Source organism: Microcaecilia unicolor, chromosome 5, assembly GCF_901765095.1.
Source record: "Microcaecilia unicolor chromosome 5, aMicUni1.1, whole genome shotgun sequence".
In the NCBI taxonomy this organism is placed as follows: Eukaryota; Metazoa; Chordata; class Amphibia; order Gymnophiona; family Siphonopidae; genus Microcaecilia; species Microcaecilia unicolor.
The window spans coordinates 362,660,888-362,682,425 of record NC_044035.1 but is presented as its reverse complement, the minus strand read 5'-3'; the positions used below and the strand labels follow the sequence as shown (position 1 = coordinate 362,682,425).

General features: G+C 48.0%; 1 protein-coding gene across 1 annotated transcript in view; it reads left to right on the top strand.

The window, feature by feature from the left end:
• Nucleotides 1–427: 427 nt before the first annotated feature.
• DHODH (dihydroorotate dehydrogenase (quinone)) overlaps nt 428–21,538 on the top strand; it is a 45,921-nt gene continuing 24,810 nt past the window's right edge. The window contains exons 1-4 of the mRNA XM_030204673.1: nt 428–543; nt 3,607–3,819; nt 4,085–4,284; nt 20,363–20,445. Coding sequence (XP_030060533.1) covers nt 529–543; nt 3,607–3,819; nt 4,085–4,284; nt 20,363–20,445 — 511 coding nt within the window. The 5' untranslated portion in view covers nt 428–528. The remainder of the gene's footprint in view (nt 544–3,606; nt 3,820–4,084; nt 4,285–20,362; nt 20,446–21,538) is intronic.

Below are 21,538 nucleotides of genomic sequence, written 5' to 3'. Positions count from 1 at the left end.
GCTGGTTTAGTGTTATTCAATTTTATTTCATGACTTTTATCTAGCTATGGGAACTTTCAAATAAATAAAACAGCTGCCAGGTGAAAAAATAATAAAATCCTTTATCCTCCACCTTTGAAGGCACTGCCTATGCAACTGGAACTGACATTTTACAGAAGGACCAGCATAGGCAGTCCCTTATTTTGAATAAGTTTTTGCTATTGTTTTGGGTGAACCAATGTGGCGGAAAACTCCGCCTACTGGCTTCAGCCATCATAATGCGTCAGGCAGACTGTTCTCAATCTAAGCTCCATGGTTGGATGAAGGCAGCGCGTGGCCTTCCTCCGCTCCATGCCTACCTACCCGGACCTGCCTAGTACCTAGAAACAGACAGCTCTCCAGACCCGGTGCCTAGTATCTCCTGGAGCCTAACCAATCAACAGCGTGATGACGTCGGAGAGGTGGAGCAGGAGCGAGGCTTGGAACGCAGGCCGGCCCGGGGCGCGGACTGGCGGCGCTGCAGTGTAAAGCTGGGTGAAGGGTCACGTTATGGCGGGACTGAAGGTGAGATTTTGTCTTTAGATTGTAAGCTCTTTGATCAGGGACTGTCCTTCTATGTTTAAATTGTACAGCGCTGCGTAACCCTAGTAGCGCTTTAGAAATGCTAGTTAGTAGTAGTAGTAGATTTTGAGTGTATTAGAGCAAGTGCTGAGTCCATTATCTGTCCCTTAATATACAGGAACTTCACGCCCCCCCCCCCAAGGAAAATCCCCTGTACTGCCACTGGCTGACTTCACTCCCCCCCCCACCAAGGAAAATCCCCTGTACTGCCACTGGCTGACTTCACTCCCCCCCCCACCAAGGAAAATCCCCTGTACTGCCACTGGCTGACTTCACCCCCCCCCCCCCCACCAAGGAAAATCCCCTGTACTGCCACTGGCTGACTTCACCCCCCCCCCACCCCACCAAGGAAAATCCCCTGTACTGCCACTGGCTGACTTCACTCCCCCCCCACCAAGGAAAATCCCCTGTACTGCCACTGGCTGACTTCACTCCCCCCCCCACCAAGGAAAATCCCCTGTACTGCCACTGGCTGACTTCACTCCCCCCCCACCAAGGAAAATCCCCTGTACTGCCACTGGCTGACTTCACCCCCCCCCCCCCACCAAGGAAATCCCCTGTACTGCCACTGGCTGACTTCACCCCCCCCACCCCACCAAGGAAAATCCCCTGTACTGCCACTGGCTGACTTCACTCCCCCCCCACCAAGGAAAATCCCCTGTACTGCCACTGGCTGACTTCACCCCCCCACCCCACCAAGGAAAATCCCCTGTACTGCCACTGGCTGACTTCACCCCCCCCCCCCCCCACCAAGGAAAATCCCCTGTACTGCCACTGGCTGACTTCACCCCCCCACCACCAATGAAAGTCCCTTGTACTGCCACTGGCTGACTTCACCCCCCCCACCAAGGAAAATCCCCTGTACTGCCACTGGCTGACTTCACCCCCCCCCCACCAAGGAAAATCACTGGCTGACTTCACCCCCCCACCACCAATGAAAGTCCCCTGTACTGCCACTGGCTGACTTCACCCCCCCCCCCCACCAAGGAAAATCCCCTGTACTGCCACTGGCTGACTTCACCCCCCCACCACCAATGAAAGTCCCCTGTACTGCCACTGGCTGACTTCACTCCCCCCCCACCAAGGAAAATCCCCTGTACTGCCACTGGCTGACTTCACCCCCCACCCCACCAAGGAAAATCCCCTGTACTGCCACTGGCTGACTTCACCCCCCCCCCCAAGGAAAATCCCCTGTACTGCCACTGGCTGACTTCACCCCCCCACCAAGGAAAATCCCCTGTACTGCCACTGGCTGACTTCACCCCCCCCCCCCCCCACCAAGGAAAATCCCCTGTACTGCCACTGGCTGACTTCACCCCCCCCCCCACCAAGGAAAATCCCCTGTACTGCCACTGGCTGACTTCACTCCCCCCCCACCAAGGAAAATCCCCTGTACTGCCACTGGCTGACTCCCCCCCCCCCCCCCACCAAGGAAAATCCCCTGTACTGCCACTGGCTGACTTCCCCCCCCCCCCCAAGGAAAATCCCCTGTACTGCCACTGGCTGACTTCACCCCCCCCCCCCCCCAAGGAAAATCCCCTGTACTGCCACTGGCTGACTTCACCCCCCCACCACCAATGAAAGTCCCTTGTACTGCCACTGGCTGACTTCACCCCCCCCACCAAGGAAAATCCCCTGTACTGCCACTGGCTGACTTCACCCCCCCCCCCACCAAGGAAAATCACTGGCTGACTTCACCCCCCCACCACCAATGAAAGTCCCCTGTACTGCCACTGGCTGACTTCACCCCCCCCCCCCCACCAAGGAAAATCCCCTGTACTGCCACTGGCTGACTTCACCCCCCCACCACCAATGAAAGTCCCCTGTACTGCCACTGGCTGACTTCACTCCCCCCCCCACCAAGGAAAATCCCCTGTACTGCCACTGGCTGACTTCACCCCCCCACCCCACCAAGGAAAATCCCCTGTACTGCCACTGGCTGACTTCACCCCCCCCCCCCCCCCAAGGAAAATCCCCTGTACTGCCACTGGCTGACTTCACCCCCCCACCCCACCAAGGAAAATCCCCTGTACTGCCACTGGCTGACTTCACCCCCCCCCCCCAAGGAAAATCCCCTGTACTGCCACTGGCTGACTTCACCCCCCCCCCCCCACCAAGGAAAATCCCCTGTACTGCCACTGACTGACTTCACCCCCCCACCACCAATGAAAGTCCCTTGTACTGCCACTGGCTGACTTCACCCCCCCCCCCACCAAGGAAAATCCCCTGTACTGCCACTGGCTGACTTCACCCCCCCCCCCCACCAAGGAAAATCACTGGCTGACTTCACCCCCCCACCACCAATGAAAGTCCCCTGTACTGCCACTGGCTGACTTCACCCCCCCCCCCCCCCCACCAAGGAAAATCCCCTGTACTGCCACTGGCTGACTTCACCCCCCCACCACCAATGAAAGTCCCCTGTACTGCCACTGGCTGACTTCACCCCCCCCCCCCCCCACCAAGGAAAGTCCCCTGTACTGCCACTGGCTGACTTCACCCCCCCCCCACCAAGGAAAATCCCCTGTACTGCCACTGGCTGACTTCACCCCCCCCCACCAAGGAAAATCCCCTGTACTGCCACTGGCTGACTTCACCCCCCCCCCACCAAAGAAAGTCCCCTGTACTGCCACTGGCTGACTTCACCCCCCCCCCCCCCCACCAAGGAAAATCCCCTGTACTGCCACTGGCTGACTTCACCCCCCCCCCCCCCCCCAGCATCCTTTTTCCAATAGTGGCCAATCCAGGTCACAAATACCTGGCAAGATCTCAAAACATTTTATACCTATCCCAGAAATAGTGGATTTTCCCCAATTTAATAATGCTCTATGGACTTTTCCTTTAGGAAGCCGTCCAAACCTTTTTAAAACTCTGCTAAGCTAACTGCCTTTACCACATTCTTTGGCATTGAATTCCATAGTTTAATTACACGTTGAGTGAAGAAGTGCTGCATGAGTATCGCTTTCTGTTGTCCCCTTTCCAAAAGGCTGATTGGTTTGCTGTTTGCAGAAACGCCTGAAGGATGCCTTGCTGGTGCTCGGAGGAGGGGGGGTGCTCTTTGTGACCTATCTGACCGCAGCTGGAGATGAACGGTTCTACGCAGATCATCTGATGCCCACCTTGCAGCGTCTTGTGGACCCTGAACTGGCACATTTCCTTTCGATTAAGATGATTTCCTGGGGCTTGGTGCCACGCTGCAAGCAGAAGGATTTGGAGACATTGGTATGTATTGAGCTGGATACAGTCCCCTATGAGACAGCAACGGATCCTCTGTGCTGGATGTGGGACTGCACTACCCGTGACCCAATGTGCTCCTGATAGGGAGAGGATGAGATCTGGTAGTGCCTGCCCCAGAATCCACGGCCAGTTTGCTTATTTGGAGAGCCATGTGTAACCTTTTTGGTGCTTCTGTCAGCTGTGCTTCTTTGATACAGATGTTGGAAGCATGCGGTTAATATTTGCTATGGGGTGTGGGCCTTGTCCTTAGGAAGTGCGTGCTCTTGGGAAGATGTTCCGGAATCCTGTAGGGGTGGCCGCTGGATTTGATAAACACGGTGAAGCGGTGGATGGCCTTTTCCGCATGGGCTTTGGCTTTGTGGAGGTGGGAAGCATCACCCCAGAACCCCAGGAGGGCAACCCTAAACCTAGAGTCTTCCGTCTTACAGAGGACCAGGCGATTATTAACAGGTGGGTGGTGAGCGATGTTGGGACTGCAGGGATCCTGAATTAAAGTTCTATTAATATTTATGAAAATATGAGAACGGAAGTGTCATGCTGGGTCAGACTAACATTCCTGTGTCTAATGGTGACTAGTTCTGGAAGATTAGACAGACTTAGCAGATCCCAGTACCGTACTGGTTCCCAAACCTGGTCCTGGAGGCTCCCCAGCCAGTCAGGTTTTCAGGGTATGCAAATCCTTCTCATGAATATTCATTGTGTGTAAACTTCTTTCGAATGCAGTTTTGCTAGCATTGAGGGGGGAAATGGAAAACAAAAATAGGCTAAAACATCTGCCTATTTTTGTTTTCCATTTCCCCCCTCAGTGGTAGCAAAATGGCACTTTCTTTTCCACTGATGGGAGGGGGGAAAGGGGTTGCGCACGTACAGAGGGTTTTTTGTTTTTAAGTGTGGTAGGGAGCAGGGGCAGTGGTGGGAGATCTGTACTTGAGAAGACAAAAAGAAGAGATTTTGTTTCTCAGGCAGGACTGACTGGTCCACAACTCTCACAGCTCTGGTTTCAGCTTCAGGCAGGACTGGCCGGTTTGCAGCTCAGCTCTCCTCAGCCAGCCAGGCAATACCGACAGCTCCTGACCACCCAGCAAAAATTCATCATTAGGGGAGGCAGTCCTTGCTGTGCATTGCTAGGTAACGGCTGTCCATTTCTCTGAATGCACATTTGAATGGTAAGTAGCTCATTTAAATAACTTAGCATGTAATTATCGTTAGCTGCTACTGTGACAGGAAAAGAGTCTGCACAGTCCCTTTGTTTATGTCTCGCTAAACTCTGTGCTTGCTTAACTGGCTACAGCCAGTATAAAATGCATGTTGCTGGCTCTTTAGTTTTTGTGCATCTGGGTGCTGAACCGGATGGCATGCATCCAAGGGTGCTGAAAGAACTCAAACATGACATTTCTGATCTGCTATTAGTAATCTGTAACCTATCGTTAAAGTTGTCCATAGTACCTGAAGATTGCAAGGTGGCCAGTGTGATGTTGATTTTTAAAAAGAGTTCTGGGGTGATCTGGGAAATTATAGACCGGTAAGCCTGACATCAGTACCAGGTAAAATCATGGCAACTATTATAAAGAATAAAATTTTGGAACTCAGTAAAAATGGTTTAATGGGTCAGAGTCAGCATGATTTCAGCCAAGGGAAGTCTTGCCTCACCAATTTGCTTCATTTCTTTGAAGGCGTGGATAAAGGTGAGCTGGTTGATGTAGTGTATCTAGATTTTCAGAAAGCTTTTGACGAAGTTCCTCATGAGAGACTTCTGAGAAAATTAGAGTCATAGGATAGGAGGCAAAGTTCTGTTGTGAATAGGAATTGGTTATTGGACAGGAAACAGAGGATAGGGTTAAATGGCCATTTGTCTCAGTGGAGAAGGGTGAATAATGGGGTGGCGCAGGAATCTGTACTTGGACCGGTGCTATTAGACATATTTATAAACTAGTAAAAAAGGCCCGTTTCTGACAAATGAAACGGGCGCTAGCAAGGTTTTCCTCGGAGTGTATGTTTGAGAGAGAGTGTGCGTGAGAGATGGAGTGTGTGTGTCACAGAGAGAATGAGAGAGAGAGACAGTGTGTGTGTGTTTGTGTGATAGACAGAGTGTGTGAGACACAGAGTGTCTGTGTATGTGAGACAGAGAGATAGAGACTGTGTGTGTGACAGAGAGAGTGTGTCAGAGAGAGTGTATGTGAGAGGCAGAGTGAGTGTGTGCCCCAACCCCCCTCTCTCAGGACCCCCTTCCCCCCCCCCCCCTTTATGGTCTGGGACCCCCTTCCACTCCCACCTCTCTGGTCTCAGCAGACTCGCGAGACTTCTGCTGAAGTTTTGGAGGCCGCCCTTGTAAGTCTCGGCGACCATTTTGAAGAGCAATCCGGCAGCGGGGGAGGGTCAGCGCCAGCAGCGGGCAGGCAAGACCGGGGCTCTTTCCTGCCTGCCCTGAAGACTTCGCTGGGGGCAGGTGAGAGAGTAGGGTCGCTGGACATGGGTGACTGGAGGGGGGGCAGGGCAGAGAGGAGAGTCACTGGACATGGGTGGCAGGAGGGGGGCAGGGGAGAGAGGAGGGTCGCTGGACATGGGTGGCTGGAGGGGGAGCAGGGGAGAGAGGAGGGTCGCTGGACATGGGTGGCTGGAGGGGGAGGCAGGGGAGAGTGAGACATGGCAGAGTGTGTGTTAGGTGGACGTCATAATGGGTCCGGTGACGTCAGCCGAGGCTACGGAGCCTAGCACACCAACTCAGAAGAAGCCACAGACACAGGCAGCAAGACACCTAGAACGTTGGAGGTGAGAATTATTATATAGGATGATCTTGAAAATGGAACGACGAATGAGGTGATTAAATTTGTAGATAACACAAAACTATTCAAGGTTGTTAAAACACATGCGTTCTGTGAAAAATTGCAGGAAGACTTTAGGGAACTGGAAGACTGGGCATCCAAATGGTAGATGAAATTTAATGTGGATAAACGCAAAGTGATGCACATTGGGAAGAATAATCTGAATCATAGTTATTTGATGCTAGTGTCCACCTTGAGGGTCAGCACCCAAGAAAAAGGTCTAGGTGTTGTAGATAATACATTGAAATCTTCTGCCCAGTGTGTGGCGGTGGCCAAAAAAAAAAGCAAACAGGATACTAGGAATCATTAGTAAAGGGATGGTAAATCAGACCAAGAATGTTATAATCCCTCTGTATCGCTCCATGGTGCAACCTCACCTTGATTAGTGCATTCACTTCTGGTCACCGTATCTTTAAAAAGGTATAGTGGAATTAGAAAAGGTTCAAAGAAGAGCGACCAAAATGATAAGAGGATGAAACTCCTCTCATATGAGGAAAGGCTAAAGAAGTTAGGGCTCTTCAGCTTTGAAAAGAGATGTCTAAGGGGAGATATTGAGGTCTACATGACCCTGAGTGGTGTAGAACATAAGTACATAAGTACATATACATAAGTAGTGCCATACTGGGAAAGACCAAAGGTCCATCTAGCCCAGCATCCTGTCACCGACAGTGGCCAATCCAGGTCAAGGGCACCTGGCACGCTCCCCAAACGTAAAAACATTCCAGACAAGTTATACCAGAACGAGTAGAAGTAAATCGATTTTTTTTTTTAATTGTTCCAAAAGTACAAGACTAGGAGACAGTCAAGGAAGTTACATGGAAATACTTTTAAAACAAATAGGAGAAAATATTTTTTCACTCAACGAATAGTTAAGCTCTGGAACTCTTTGCCGGAGGATGTGGTAACAGCGATTAGAGTATCTGGGTTTAAAAAAGGTGTGGGCAAATCGAGGATCTTGGGGTGTAGGGTGCAGTTCACATTCGAACGAGTCATGTTTAGTTCGCCAAGAGTGTGGGCAAGGGGAACAAAAGAAGAGAAGCTATTCCTGAGTAAGTCTTGCATTTTGGGGAAGAAATGCATATTGAATCATTGGTTAATGGACATACTGCCCTCCTATTGGTATTGGAGGAACAAATTGCACGCGCTTATGATGTGGGAGGCCAGAGGTGCTCGATTCACCCCCAAAAGGAGGAAACATTTCATAAAAATTTGGACAGCGTATTTGAATGTAGTAGCGCCCAGAGTTAGAAGTCAGGTGTTGAATGAGTTGGAGTGAGTGGGGATGATTGTGGAGATAGAGCGAATGGTGAGGTAGGGAGAAGTACTGTCGGGGGGGGGGGGAGGGAGGGAAGAGGATGGGGGATAATTCTGAGACAAATACCACAGACATATTTAAGGGTGTTGATGTTGACAATAAAGCTGTACGACTCATGTAAGAGGCGGAGAAGCCAGATGAAGGGTCATAAGAAACAAGGCCCTGTGCAGCAGGCTCTGCCTTTAATCTACTGTCTCATGATGAAGAGTTTTCTGATTATCAATACCCTGAACAGTATATCCTATGTGTGGTAGCACTGTATGAAGTCGGTGTCGTTCATAACTTGAGGGGGGTGGGGAGAGGGGATGGGAAGGGGGATAAAGCAAAAAACTGTTAAGCTGATTTGAGTTATCACGTTGTTATTTGGATTGATCTTCATTCAGTGTAAAGAATGTACAAGTTTCATTGTTCTCAATAAAAAAGATTTAAACATAAAAAAGGTGTGGGCAAATTCTTGGAGGAAAAGTCCATAGTCTTTTATTGAGACAGACATGGGGAAGCAACTGCTTGCCCTGGGATTGGTAGCATGGCGTGTTGCTGCTAATTGGGTTTCTGCCAGGTACTTGTGACCTGGCTTGGCCACTGTTTGGAAAACAGGATACTGGACTAGATGGACCATTGGTCTGACCCAGAATGGCTACTCTTACGTTCTTATGACTGCTGCTTTTTAACATATTTATAAATGATCTAGAGTTGGGAATAACTAGTGAGGTAATTAAATTTACTGATGACACAAAGTTATTCAAAGTTGTTAAATTGCAAGAGGACCTTACGAGACTGGGCATCCAAATGGCAGATGATGTTTAATGTGAGCAAGTGCAAAGTGATTCATGTGGGAAAGAGGAACCCAAACTATAGCTATGTGATGCAAAGTTCCACATTAAGAGTCACTGCCCAGGAAAAGGATCTAGGTGTTATTGTTAATGATACGTCTAAACCTTGTGCTCAGTGTGCAGTAGCGGCCAAGGAAGCAAATAGAATGTTAGGAATTATTAGGAAAGGAATGGAAAACAAAAATGAGAATGTTATAATGCCTTTGTATCGCTCCATGGTTCAACCTCACCTCAAATAATGTGTGCAGTTCTGGTCACCACATCTCAAAAAAGACATAGCGGAATTAGAAAAGGTACAGAGAAGAAAGACAAAAAGGATAAAAAAGATGGGATGACTTTCCTGTGAAGAAAGGCTAAAGCTGCTAGGGCTCTTCAGCTTGGAGAAGAAACAGCAGAGGGGTGATATGATAGTATAAAATATTGAGTGGAGTGGAACGGGTAGAGGTAAATCGCTTGTTAACTCTTTCCAAAAATACTAGGACTAGGGGACATACAATGAAGCTACTAAGTTGTAAATTTAAAATAAACCGGAGAAATTATTTCTTCGCTCAGTGTCTAATTAAACTCTGGAATTTGCCAGAGAATGTGGTAAAAGCAGTTAGCTTAGCAGGGTTTAAAAAAGGTTTGACTAATTTCCTAAATGAAAAGTCCAAAACCATAATTAAGATTGACTTGGGAAAATCCACTGCTTATTTGTAGGATAAGTAGCATAAAATCTGTTTTACTGTTTTGGGATCTTGCCAGGTACTTGTGACCTGGATTGGCCACTGTTGGAAACAGGATGCTGGACTTGATGGAACTTCGATCTGTCCCAGTATGACAAATTATCATGTGGGCTTATTGTTCTGTTAAGCACTATATCCAGTCAAATGATTGCATAGTCTGAAATCTTTAGCTCAGTGGTTCCCAAACCTGGTCTTGGAGGCACCCCAGCTAGTCAAGTTTTCAGGATACCCACAATAAATATTCATGAGAGAGATTTGCAAGCGCTTCCTCCACTGCATGCAAATCTCTCTGATGAATATTCACTGTGGGTATCCTGAAAACCTGACTGGCTGGGGGGCCTCCAGGACCAGGTTTGGGAACCACTTCTCTAACGGTTCAGTTTGCACACTCTCCACTCTAGAAGACCATGCCTGAGGCCTTCATAAGTGAGTGCAGTCTCTCTCCCATCTCCACACAAAGGTGTTCAGTCCTAATATGCATGCTTTTTTTTAATGTTGAATAATTATTATTGATGACAAGCTAGTAACAGCAGCAATCAGTACAGATGACATTAGAGTACACAAACAGAAAATTATAGTACAATACCATACAAACTGTCATCAAGTTTTTATCAGTTCTATTGCCCCCCCCTCCGTCCCCTATTCACAGGCACAGTATAACATAGTCGTTATCAACCCTAACCCTCCAGAGAACCTCCGTCAGATACAGTAAAACAACAGTACCAAGAATGAGAGACATCGGTGTCTTCTGACTCTCCCCTTCTCTCATAAATAAAAGGAAGGAATCCCTTTAACAGTCCCCCTAACAGAATCAACCCTAGCCCTTCCCAAAACCCATGTATCCCCCCCCCCCCCCCCCCCACTTTCCCTACTGAAAATGATCAGAATAGGCTGAACAGAAGTAGAGAAGCAAAAACTGAACCTCCACAAGAAAAATTACAAAGGCAAAGTATTAAGAAGTAGGCTGGGCACTGGAGGAGAGAGGTGCTGTGCCATACCAGGCAAAACCATTTCCTCCGCTTTGCCTCCCAAGTTAATAATAACTGGAACGCATTACGCCACTGATTAGGAGAGTCTCTCTCACACCAGGTCTGCAAGATACACTTCACACCCACCACACATGCTTTAAAGAGAAAATATGGATGTCCCTTTGAAAGGGAGCCCGTATAGATTTCCAACCCTAACAGAAAACTGGAGGGGGTAAAACCAGGGGGCAAGGGAGAAAGCACCTGCTGCCTGTAGTCCTGTATGGGCGGGCATGTCCAAAGTGCACACTGCAGAGATGGGGGGAAAGTATGCTGGTGTTACAGTTTGGAACAGGCATTCCCGAGCATTGTAGACTATCCGTGGGATTAGATGTAGCATAGTAGACCGTTCCTCCTCCCCCAAATGTTGACCCAACTCCAAACTCCATCTCACCACTATGGGGGCATAAGACTTTTTGGGAATCAGCAGTGCGAGGGCTTTATGAAAATAAGTCACTGACATACGAGTCACCTGAGTTGATGTAAAAAAAAGGATTGCAGTTCAGTTACTATGCTCAAAGCACGAGTTGAGACACATAATCAGCAACTTGTAGATATGCATAAAGATTTCCTGGATGTGGAGGCAGAGTGCCCAGAACACTATCATAAGATTTGAGGGTGCCCGTTCCACTCGGCAAAGTCTGCAACACAGAGATATCCCCATCTATCCTGGTTCTGAAATACCGAATAGAATCAGTCCCCAGGGTGAAATTCAGGTTTCCCTGTAAAGGTAGAAAGTCTGTACTAGTGGGTGTCCTATGCCAGTATTTGAATAAAGCCTGCCAAGTTGTCCTCATAGGCTTAAGTGAAATGTTATTCTAGACTGCCCAGCTTGACATTTTGTCCTTTAGATTGTAAGCTCCTTTGAGCAGGGACTGTCCTTCTTTGTTAAACTGTACAGCGCTGCGTAACCCTGGTAGCGCTTTAGAAATGTTAAGTAGTAGTAGTAGTTCTGCAAAGTCAAAGAAACGTTTGTCCCCCGTGCTTGTAATAGGTAGTGGGGATATAATGGGTGAAAAGGTGCCTTTTCCATTAACCAAGGAGTGGAGTGGAGGAGTAGCCTAGTGCTTAGGGTGGTGGACTTTGGTCCTGGGGAACTGAGTTCGATTCCCGGCACAGGCAGCTCCTTGTGACTCTGGGCAAGTCACTTAACCCTCCATTGCCCACCGCATTGAGCCTGCCATGAGTGGGAAAGCGCGGGGTACAAATGTAATAAAAATAAAATAAAATTAGTTTCCAGTATCCAGTCTGACAAATGTCTAAGAAGACATGCTACGTTATACTGGTGGAGATTGTGGATCCCAAATCCTCCCGCTGCCCATGGCCCATAAAGTATATCCTTGTGTACCTTCAGCTTCCACCCGTTCCAAATAAATCGGTTCAAGGCCTTAATATCTCTTCAGAATCCTCAGGGGAAGCTGTTGGAGAACATACAGCCAATGCGGTATAAGCTAATTCTCCCATGAAGAGACAAGGGCAGCGAGTGCCAAATCCGCAGCTGTTGCTTAGTGGAGCACAACAGCTGCTTAATATATGTTGACTATAACTCAATAGGATCAAGCCCAAGACAAAGGAAAAGGCCCCTCCCAGCTCTTGCGAACCGTGGGTATAGTTGATAACACCTTAGATTTATCCATGTTCAACCGAAACCCTGAGAGCTCCCCATAATCCTGAAAGCTCTCCAGCAATGTTGGGAGTGACGTAGAGGGAGAGGCCAAGAGGTCATCAGCAAAAGCCGATATCTTAAACAGTTTCATACCCACCCACACACCTCTAACCTCAGGATTAGCCAGAATCTCCCTTATCAAGGGGTCAAGGATCAAAACAAACAATGGGGACAGTATATGTTTTTAAATTTCTCCAATACAGACTGGAATTTTACATCCAAGGGCTTTTTCCATCGCTTTTGTGACCTCCATGGTCACAAAGTAGTAAATTTAAAACAAATCAGAGAAAATACTTCTTCACTCAACATGTAATTAAACTCTGGAATTTGTTACCAGAAAATTTGGTAAAAGTAGTTAGCTTAGCAGGGTTTAAAAAAGGTTTGGCTAATTTCCTAAAAGAAAAGTTCATAAGCCATTATTAAGATGGACTTGGGAAAATCCACTGCTTATTTCTAGCACTTCTAGTTACTTAAATGTAACTCACCTTGAGCTACTACTGAAAAAAGTGTGAGCAAAATCTAAATAAGTAAATAAAAATGTATTGTACTCTTTTGGGATCTTGCCAGGTACTTGTGACCACTGTTGGAAACAGGATGCTGGTCTTGATGGACCTTTGGTCTGTCCCAGTATGGCAACACTTATGTACTTAAGTAATGTGTGCATAGATTTGTCGGGCTTCACCTTCTTAGGTTCCACGCCATGCCCGTTCTCTCGATCTCTGCGTGGCAACCTGCTCATCATCTGATCCAATTACCTCCATCTGGCTGAAGTCTCAGGAATCGTTCTTGTTCCGCCTGCTTAGTTTTGAAATGCTGTTTGCTGTGAGAGGATGGGTGAGGGGGCAGCCTGGTCTATGAGTGAGCGAGCGAGCGATCTCAGCACTCAGTTCTATCTCACGGTGTCACATTGTTACTATATTTTTTCTTAATGTTTGTATTGTAGTTCATCGCTCTAATATTATTGTTGAAGGGCAGTAGAGTAGGTACTGAATAAATATAAATATTAGTGCAGGTTGTTAATAAATAGATCCTGTTGTTTCAAATGGAACCTACAATAAATAATGTTTATTAATGCAATAGCGTCTTAAAGAATCTAGCCCTGAGGCTGTATCTGAGGCAGTAGGGGGTTAAGTGACTTGCCCAATGTCACAAGGATCCTCAGTGGGATTCGAGCCCTGCCTTCTCTACTTCTCAGCCTGCTAATATAGCCAACTAGGGTATGCCTCCCCCCCCACCTTCCAAGTAGTTATTCCTAATATGGATCCCGGCATTGTGATCCATTTTTAGATGCCCAGTTCCTTTGCAAGGATCTTCTGCAGTTCTTCACAGCTTGCTCATATTAAAGCTACGTTTTGTCATTCTGTAAATTGGATTGCTTCTCATTCGTTCATATCAATGAATAACTGGAGGAGTAAATCTATTGGTTAGAGCAGTAGGCTGAAAACCACAAAAGCCAGTGTTCATATTTTATTTCTACTGCTGACAACCGTTTGATCTTGGGCAAGTCACTTAATTCTCCATTGCCTTAAGTATAAGGTAGTAGACCCTCTGGGGAAGGGAAATACCTACCCTACCTGTGGGGCCCAACTTGAGTTCAGATGGAAAGATGAGTAATAAGCAAATCTTGCTGAATTTGCGTTGTAAACTGAGTCTTGTTTCTTTATACCTAGGCATATGAATGTTGGGAAGTTTTTTAGTTCTATAGTTTCTGCATTTCTGTAACATAGTAACATAGTAAATGACGGCAGAAAAAGACCTGCATGGTCTATCCAGTCTGCCCAACAAGACAAACTCATATGTGCTACTTTTTGTGTATACCTTACCTTGATTTGTACCTGTGCTCTTCAGGGCACAGACCGTATAAGTCTGCCCAGCACTGTCCCCGCCCCCCACCACCGGTTCTGACACAGACTGTATAAGTCTGCCCAGCACTATCCCCGCCTCCCAACCACCAGCCCCGCCTCCCACCACTGGCTCTGGCACAGACCGTATAAGTCTGCCCAGCACTATCCCCGCCTCCCAACCACCGGCTCTGGCACAGACCGTATAAGTCTGCCCAGCACTATCCCCGCCTCCCAACCACCAGCCCCGCCTCCCACCACTGGCTCTGGCACAGACCGTATAAGTCTGCCCAGCACTATCCCCGCCTCCCAACCACCGGCTCTGGCACAGACCGTATAAGTCTGCCCAGCACTATCCCCGCCTCCCAACCACCAGCTCTGGCACAGACCGTATGCCCAGCACTATCCCCGCCTCCCAACCACCGGCTCTGGCACAGACCGTATAAGTCTGCCCAGCACTATCCCCGCCTCCCAACCACCAGCCCCGCCTCCCACCACTGGCTCTGGCACAGACCGTATAAGTCTGCCCAGCACTATCCCCGCCTCCCAACCACCAGCCCTGCCTCCCAACCACCGGCTCTGGCACAGACCGTATAAGTCTGCCCAGCACTATCCCCGCCTCCCAACCACCAGCCCCGCCTCCCACCACTGGCTCTGGCACAGACCGTATAAGTCTGCCCAGCACTATCCCCGCCTCCCAACCACCGGCTCTGGCACAGACCGTATAAGTCTGCCCAGCACTATCCCCGCCTCCCAACCACCAGCTCTGGCACAGACCGTATGCCCAGCACTATCCCCGCCTCCCAACCACCGGCTCTGGCACAGACCGTATAAGTCTGCCCAGCACTATCCCCGCCTCCCAACCACCAGCCCCGCCTCCCACCACTGGCTCTGGCACAGACCGTATAAGTCTGCCCAGCACTATCCCCGCCTCCCAACCACCGGCTCTGGCACAGACCGTATAAGTCTGCCCAGCACTATCCCCGCCTCCCAACCACCAGCTCTGGCACAGACCGTATAAGTCTGCCCAGCACTATCCCCGCCTCCCAACCACCGGCTCTGGCACAGACCGTATAAGTCTGCCCAGCACTATCCTCGCCTCCCAACCACCAGCCCTGCCTCCCAACCACCGGCTCTGGCACAGACCGTATAAGTCTGCCCAGCACTATCCCCGCCTCCCAACCACCAGCCCCGCCTCCCACCACTGGCTCTGGCACAGACCGTATAAGTCTGCCCAGCACTATCCTCGCCTCCCACCACCGGCTGGCTCTGCCACCCAATCTCGGCTAAGCTCCTTAGGATCCATTCCTTCTGAATAGGATTCCTTTATGTTTATCCCACGCGTGTTTGAATTCTGTTACCGTTTTCATTTCCACCACCTCCCGCGGGAGGGCATTCCAAGCATCCACTACTCTCTCCGTGAAAAAATACTTCCTGACATTTTTCTTGAGTCTGCCCCCCTTCAATCTCATTTCATGTCCTCTCGTTCTACTGCCTTCGCACCTCCGGAAAAGGTTCGTTTGCGGATTAATACTTTTCAAATATTTGAACGTCTGTATCATATCACCCCTGTTTCTCCTTTCTTCCAGAGTATACATGTTCAGGTCATCAAGTTTCTCCTCATACGTCTTGTAACGCAAATCCCTTACCATTCTCGTAGCTTTTCTTTGCACCGCTTCAATTCTTTTTACATCCTTTGCAAGGTACGGCCTCCAAAACTGAACACAATACTCTAGGTGGGGCCTCACCAACGACTTATACAGGGGCATCAACACCTCCTTTCTTCTGCTGGTCACACCTCTCTCTATACAGCCTAACAACCTTCTAGCTACGGCCACCGCCTTGTCACACTGTTTCGTCGCCTTCAGATCCTCAGATACTATCACCCCAAGATCCCTATCTCCGTCTGTACCTAACAGATTCTCCCCGCCTAACACATACATCTCCCGAGGGTTTCTATTCCCTAAGTGCATCACTTTGCATTTCTTCGCATTGAATTTTAATTGCCAAACCTTAGACCATTCTTCTAGCTTCCTCAGATCCCTTTTCATGCTTTCCACTCCCTCCCGGGTGTCCACTCTGTTGCAGATCTTAGTATCATCCGCAAATAGGCAAACTTTACCTTCTAACCCTTCGGCAATGTCACTCACAAATATATTGAACAGAATCGGTCCCAGCACCGTTCCCTGAGGCACTCCACTACTCACCTTTCCCTCCTCCGAGTGAATTCCATTCACCACCACCCTCTGGCTTCTGTCCGTCAACCAGTTCCTAATCCAGTTCACCACTTTGGGGTCCTTTCTTCAGCCCTTCCAGTTTATTTAAGAGCCTCCTGTGGGGAACCGTGTCAAAAGCTTTGCTGAAATCTAAGTAGATTACGTCCATAGCTCGTCCTTGATTCAATTCTCCTGTCACCCAATCAAAGAACTCAATGAGATTCGTTTGGCACGATTTCCCTTTGGTAAAACCATGTTGTCTCGGATCTTGCAACTTATTGGCTTCCAGGAAATTCACTATCCTTTCCTTCAGTATCGCTTCCATTATTTTTCCAATAATCGAAGTGAGGCTTACCGGCCTGTAGGGCATCACTGGAATGGGGAATATATTTGTAGACTAAAAATCAGACGAGGGGTGGGGTGGGAAGGGGTGGAGGGAGTCTGTTATCAAGGTGGGACATTGCTAGTGAGTGTCTGATTCTTTTGTCTTAGAAGAAAGTGAAGAAAGTTAAACAAGACTGAGGTTGCTTGAAAAATATTTTGTAACACTGATTCTACTGAGGAGGAATGTGGGGGAGGGGGAACCTGGACCTCTCAGATGCCTGTTTGCCCTAGGAGGCTGTTTCTCTTGCTTGGTATCTTCCTCTCCTTTTTAGGGTGTCTGGGTTCAAACTGCTGTTTCCTCAGCGTCCAGCTGCTCCATCCTTACGATTGGGTTTCACCCCCCTCCTACCAGCAGATAGAGGTAGAGAAACTGACTTTTCCCAGTAACACTAGTGGTATAAGGCTAATGCTTGGTTGAAAATTCCAGTATCTTTTTTACCTCCAACAGATGGTAGGCTGTGTGGGCTGCTGCACCTTGTCCCTGGCCTAGCTTCCAGGTTTCCAGTTCACAGACCAGACCTGGAAGAGTGCAGAGCTCAGTTCCGTAGCCCCCGGTCATCACCAATGGGTGATAACTTGGTGAGCCACTTGGCTTGGTTGCCACGGGGTCCTTGCCACAGGAGAAGTGGGTCCCCATCCCTCCTCCTGGACCTTCCCCCCACCCCCCGGCTCCTTGCTGCTCCAGACAGCCCATAGATAGACTTTAATTAAATCTGGATGGGCTGCCTGGTCTAGCATTATTCCCCTGTTGTGAAGGGAATAAAACTAGTTAAAAAAAAATAAACCAAATAAATTGTATACCTGAAACCAGGCAGGTGAAAGCAAATACACATGAGTCCCAGGCCATGGTCAACTCCAGCCACTCAGCACGGGCCTGTGCATGCTGGCATTTTCAGTTTCAGACCTTTCTGTTTGGTTTGGTGACAGTTCCTTTCACCTTCTCTAAATTGATGATGGTTGTGGCAGCACACTTCAGTTCATTGCTACCTGGATTGACTTAGAGATAAACTCTGAAACAGTCATGCTTGAGCCATCCAGCTCCTGGAGCACTTGAGCTGGATGTTGAATCGGGCAAAGAGTCACTTGTCTCCCTCTCAGAATTTGAAATACCTGGTGGGTGACTGTTTCCCAGGAATTAGACCATCGTTTGCCTCTCCCCCTCAGGGCTTGATGCAGCTTGGCCTGGTGGGACTGCCCCAGTCACTTGCAAGGAGTTCCTGTGGATCTGCCTGACTGGGTAGTGGTTGGTGGTGACCACTGATACAGGTCTTCTCAGTTGGCGTGCTCATGTGGGCAGAATGGTGTAGGGGTGTTGGCTGTCCCTCCCCCGCCCCCCCCGAGTCTTTATGGTCCATCAGTTGCCTGGAGACCCAGGTGGTGCACTTGGCTCTGGTGGAGTACCTCCCCCTGCTTTGGGGGAGAGCTGTTCAGGTGATGATGGACAATGTTGCCTATATCAACAAGCAGGGAAGCACCAGGCATCAAGCAGTGGTCCTGGATGCAGCCTTTTGTCGTTGGACAGAGTCAAACCTCCAAGGGCTATTGGCAGTCCATAAAACTGGCAAGAACAATGTTTAACGTGGAAACAAACAGAGCAGATCAATCAATGATAAAGTTCACAACTTTATTATAAGATAATCGCCCGACACAGACTGTGTTTCGCCCACAAGGGCTGATTATCTTATAATAAAGTTGTGAACTTTATCATTGATTGATCTGCTCTGTTTGTTTCCACGTTGGATTTTGCGGATCATCTGTCTTCTTGTTTTTTAAGAACAATGTTTAGGCAGACTTCCTCTTCCATACCTTGCTGGATCCAGGTGAGAGCTGGGGTAGATAGCCTTCCGCTTCCTTCTGGACCGGTGGAGCAACCTGTTTTCGACCTCATGGCCTGGAGCAGGAATGCCAAGGCAGAGTGCTTATTCAGCCACAGGAAAGAGGCAGCTTTGATGGGAATAGATACCTTGATTCAGCAGGAGCCTCTGTACATCTTTCCACTGTGGCCGGGTCCTTCAGAGAATAGCTTGTCATCTGTTTCTAGTTCTTCTGTTGGCTCCAGATTGGCCTCAAAGGCCATGGTATGCAGATCTCATTTGGCTCTTGGTGGAGTCCCTGCTTTCTCTTCCCCATCGATCATGAATTGCTCAGACAAGGTCCAGTGGAAATAGAATATCCAGATCCCTTCTGGCTTATGATTTGGCCCTTGAGAGGAGGTGCCTAGTGAGAGAGGTGTTTTTTCCCACTCTCATCGCTACCTTGCTCAAAGTTTGCAAGTCATCCACTTCCTTGGCTTACATCCAGGTCTGGAAATTTTTCGAGGGATGGTGTCAACAGTGCTCCCTCTTTCTCCCTCAAAGTTCAGCCGGCAACTCTGCTGTTACAGGGACAAGCTGCTGAGAGTTTCCGTAGCAGTTCATGGAGACGTTGCATGGTTTCTGAAGGAGGTCACTCATATCTTTCAATTTAGAATTTGAATCTGGTTATTAAAGTGCTTTCAGGAGGTTCCTTTGAGCCAAGGATGTCACTTAGACCATCTTCATTCTTGTGGCAGTGGTAATAGCGATAGCTTTGGCCAGGATAGGTCAGAGCTTCAAGTTCTGTCCTGTTAGTACCCATATCTCTCCTTCTCGGAGGACTCTGTCCATCCTCACTGTTCCCTCATTACTCCCGAACGTGGTTTCTCTTTTCCATGTGAATCAGGAGGTTTACTTGTCCTTTTTGGATCAAGATGCAGACTTGAGGGCCAGAAATCTCCTTAAGCTAGATGTCCACAGAGATCTGCATCGGTACTTGCAAGAGACGAACACCTTTCATCTCTTTGATTATTTGTCCTTTTCCATGGCTCCAGCAAGGGCCAGACAGCATCAAAGGCTTCCATTGCATGCTGGTTAAAGGCAGCTATTGAGGCTGCGTGTATTTATAGGAATAAACTGGTGCCCTCTGGCCTGCGAGTGCACTTGACTCATGCTTGGGCAGTGTCTTGGGCGGAGGCCCGAGCGTTTTTGTCGGAGAATATCTGTAGAGTGGTGACCTGGTCATCGTTTCATTCTTTTGTAAAGCATTACAGACTGGATATGCTGGCCAGAACTCGATCAGACTTTGGCAGAACTGTCATTCTTGGGGCCTTGTCTTCCCTCGCCCTGTGAGTTTCTGCTTGGGTACATCCCAGTTGTACAGGATGGTGCAGCTGGATGCTAAGGAAGATTAAATTTAGTCATACCTGTTAATTTCCTTTAGTCCCGCTGCACCAGTCTGCGACCTGCCCTGGAAGACTTCTGCTCAAGGGACTCATTCTCTGCTTCTCTTTCTAATGTTGGTGTTAGGGTTTGTTTGTTTTTTAATTGTTCATTGAATTTTAATTACCGTTGCAGTGGTTTGATGGGGCTTGGGTGTGGTATATGGAACCTTCCGCTGCTTTGTCAGAGGCTTACTGGAGTTTTCAACAGAGCACCGGCACTTATATTGGTGATGTGACTGGGAAAAATCAGTTTCTGTACCTCCATCTGCTAGTAGGAATGGGGTACAGGATGATGCAGCAGGACTAAAGGAAAATAAATTAACTGGTACGACTACATTTCACAATTTTGTAATCTAGAAAAGGATTTGGTGAATGACTAATTATGATAGCAGCCTATAAACAATCTTCCTTCTCTCTCTCTTGTTCTGTTTCCATAATACCTCTTGTCCTCGTCCCTGCTTAGATATGGATTTAACAGCCATGGTCATGCAACAGTTGAAGAAAGGCTTCGGGCACGACATGAGAAACAGCTGCAACTTACAAAAGGTAGATGGATAACCACTAGCTCTAAATGTAGAGTTTTTAGAATTGGACACTGCTGCGAACTGTGAGTTAGTTAATGGCGGTATAGTAAACCCAAATAAATTTAAATGCTTCAATGCAAAAGAAGGAAATACTGTACCAGTGGGATAGCAGTCCCCTCCTCAGGGCTGGCAGGTATATTACCTGGGGTGATAGAGGGTAGTGGAAAAATGTGGATGGTGTCTGAATACTGTTTGTCGTGCTAACTACACTCTAGATCTCTCAGTGGACCCATTTTGGCCAGACAGAAGTCAAACCAGTAGAATTGGAAGCCAAATATTTCTAGCCTATATTTGGTGGTGCCAGTGTTGGCTGCCAATTTGTAAGGGGGGAAACCAGCAGACGCTGCTTTAGCTTAGGAGGGGCAAGATAGTCTGAACAGACGGAAAGCCCTAGAGCTAGGAAAGGGCGGATGAATTTCATTGGGGCCAGAGCAGACATTGCTCGCATATGATGTTTATATAAGTTTTTGTATGTTTTCATTTGATTTTGTGTGTTTTAATTGTACCCTGCCTAGATTTGTGGATAGTTTGGGTACTGTTTTAAATAATAGGAATTTGTTCTACTGGCCTCTCCATTATTATTTTCAGTGGATTTTCTCAACAGTGTTAATAACATCTTACCAAAGTCTGCACGATAACATCTTGCAGAGTGCCAAATACTTGACGATACCTGCACGTAGGATCTTACGTTATGAAGAGACTAGACATTGTGCACTTTTAATTGCGGGCCCAGGCGCATCTTACATTACTTACGAATACAGCAATGTTTAGGAAATAGCTTAAAGCATTTTGATTCTTAAAAAGCTGCCAAGGGATATAACTTAGCAGATGAGATCATGCTTATTGTTTGGAGAATGTTTATTTTAGGAAATATTTTATGTTCTAGTGTTTGTGTGTCGTGGAGGTATATAATGTTGGTAGTTTATTGATTTTGTGAGTGTTGTCATGTAATCTGCCTTGATTAAAGGTGGAATGTAAACAACAAATCGATTCTGGTAATAATTCAGGAATCTATTCCTAATGGAATAGCTTTATACAGAACATTTGGACAATAA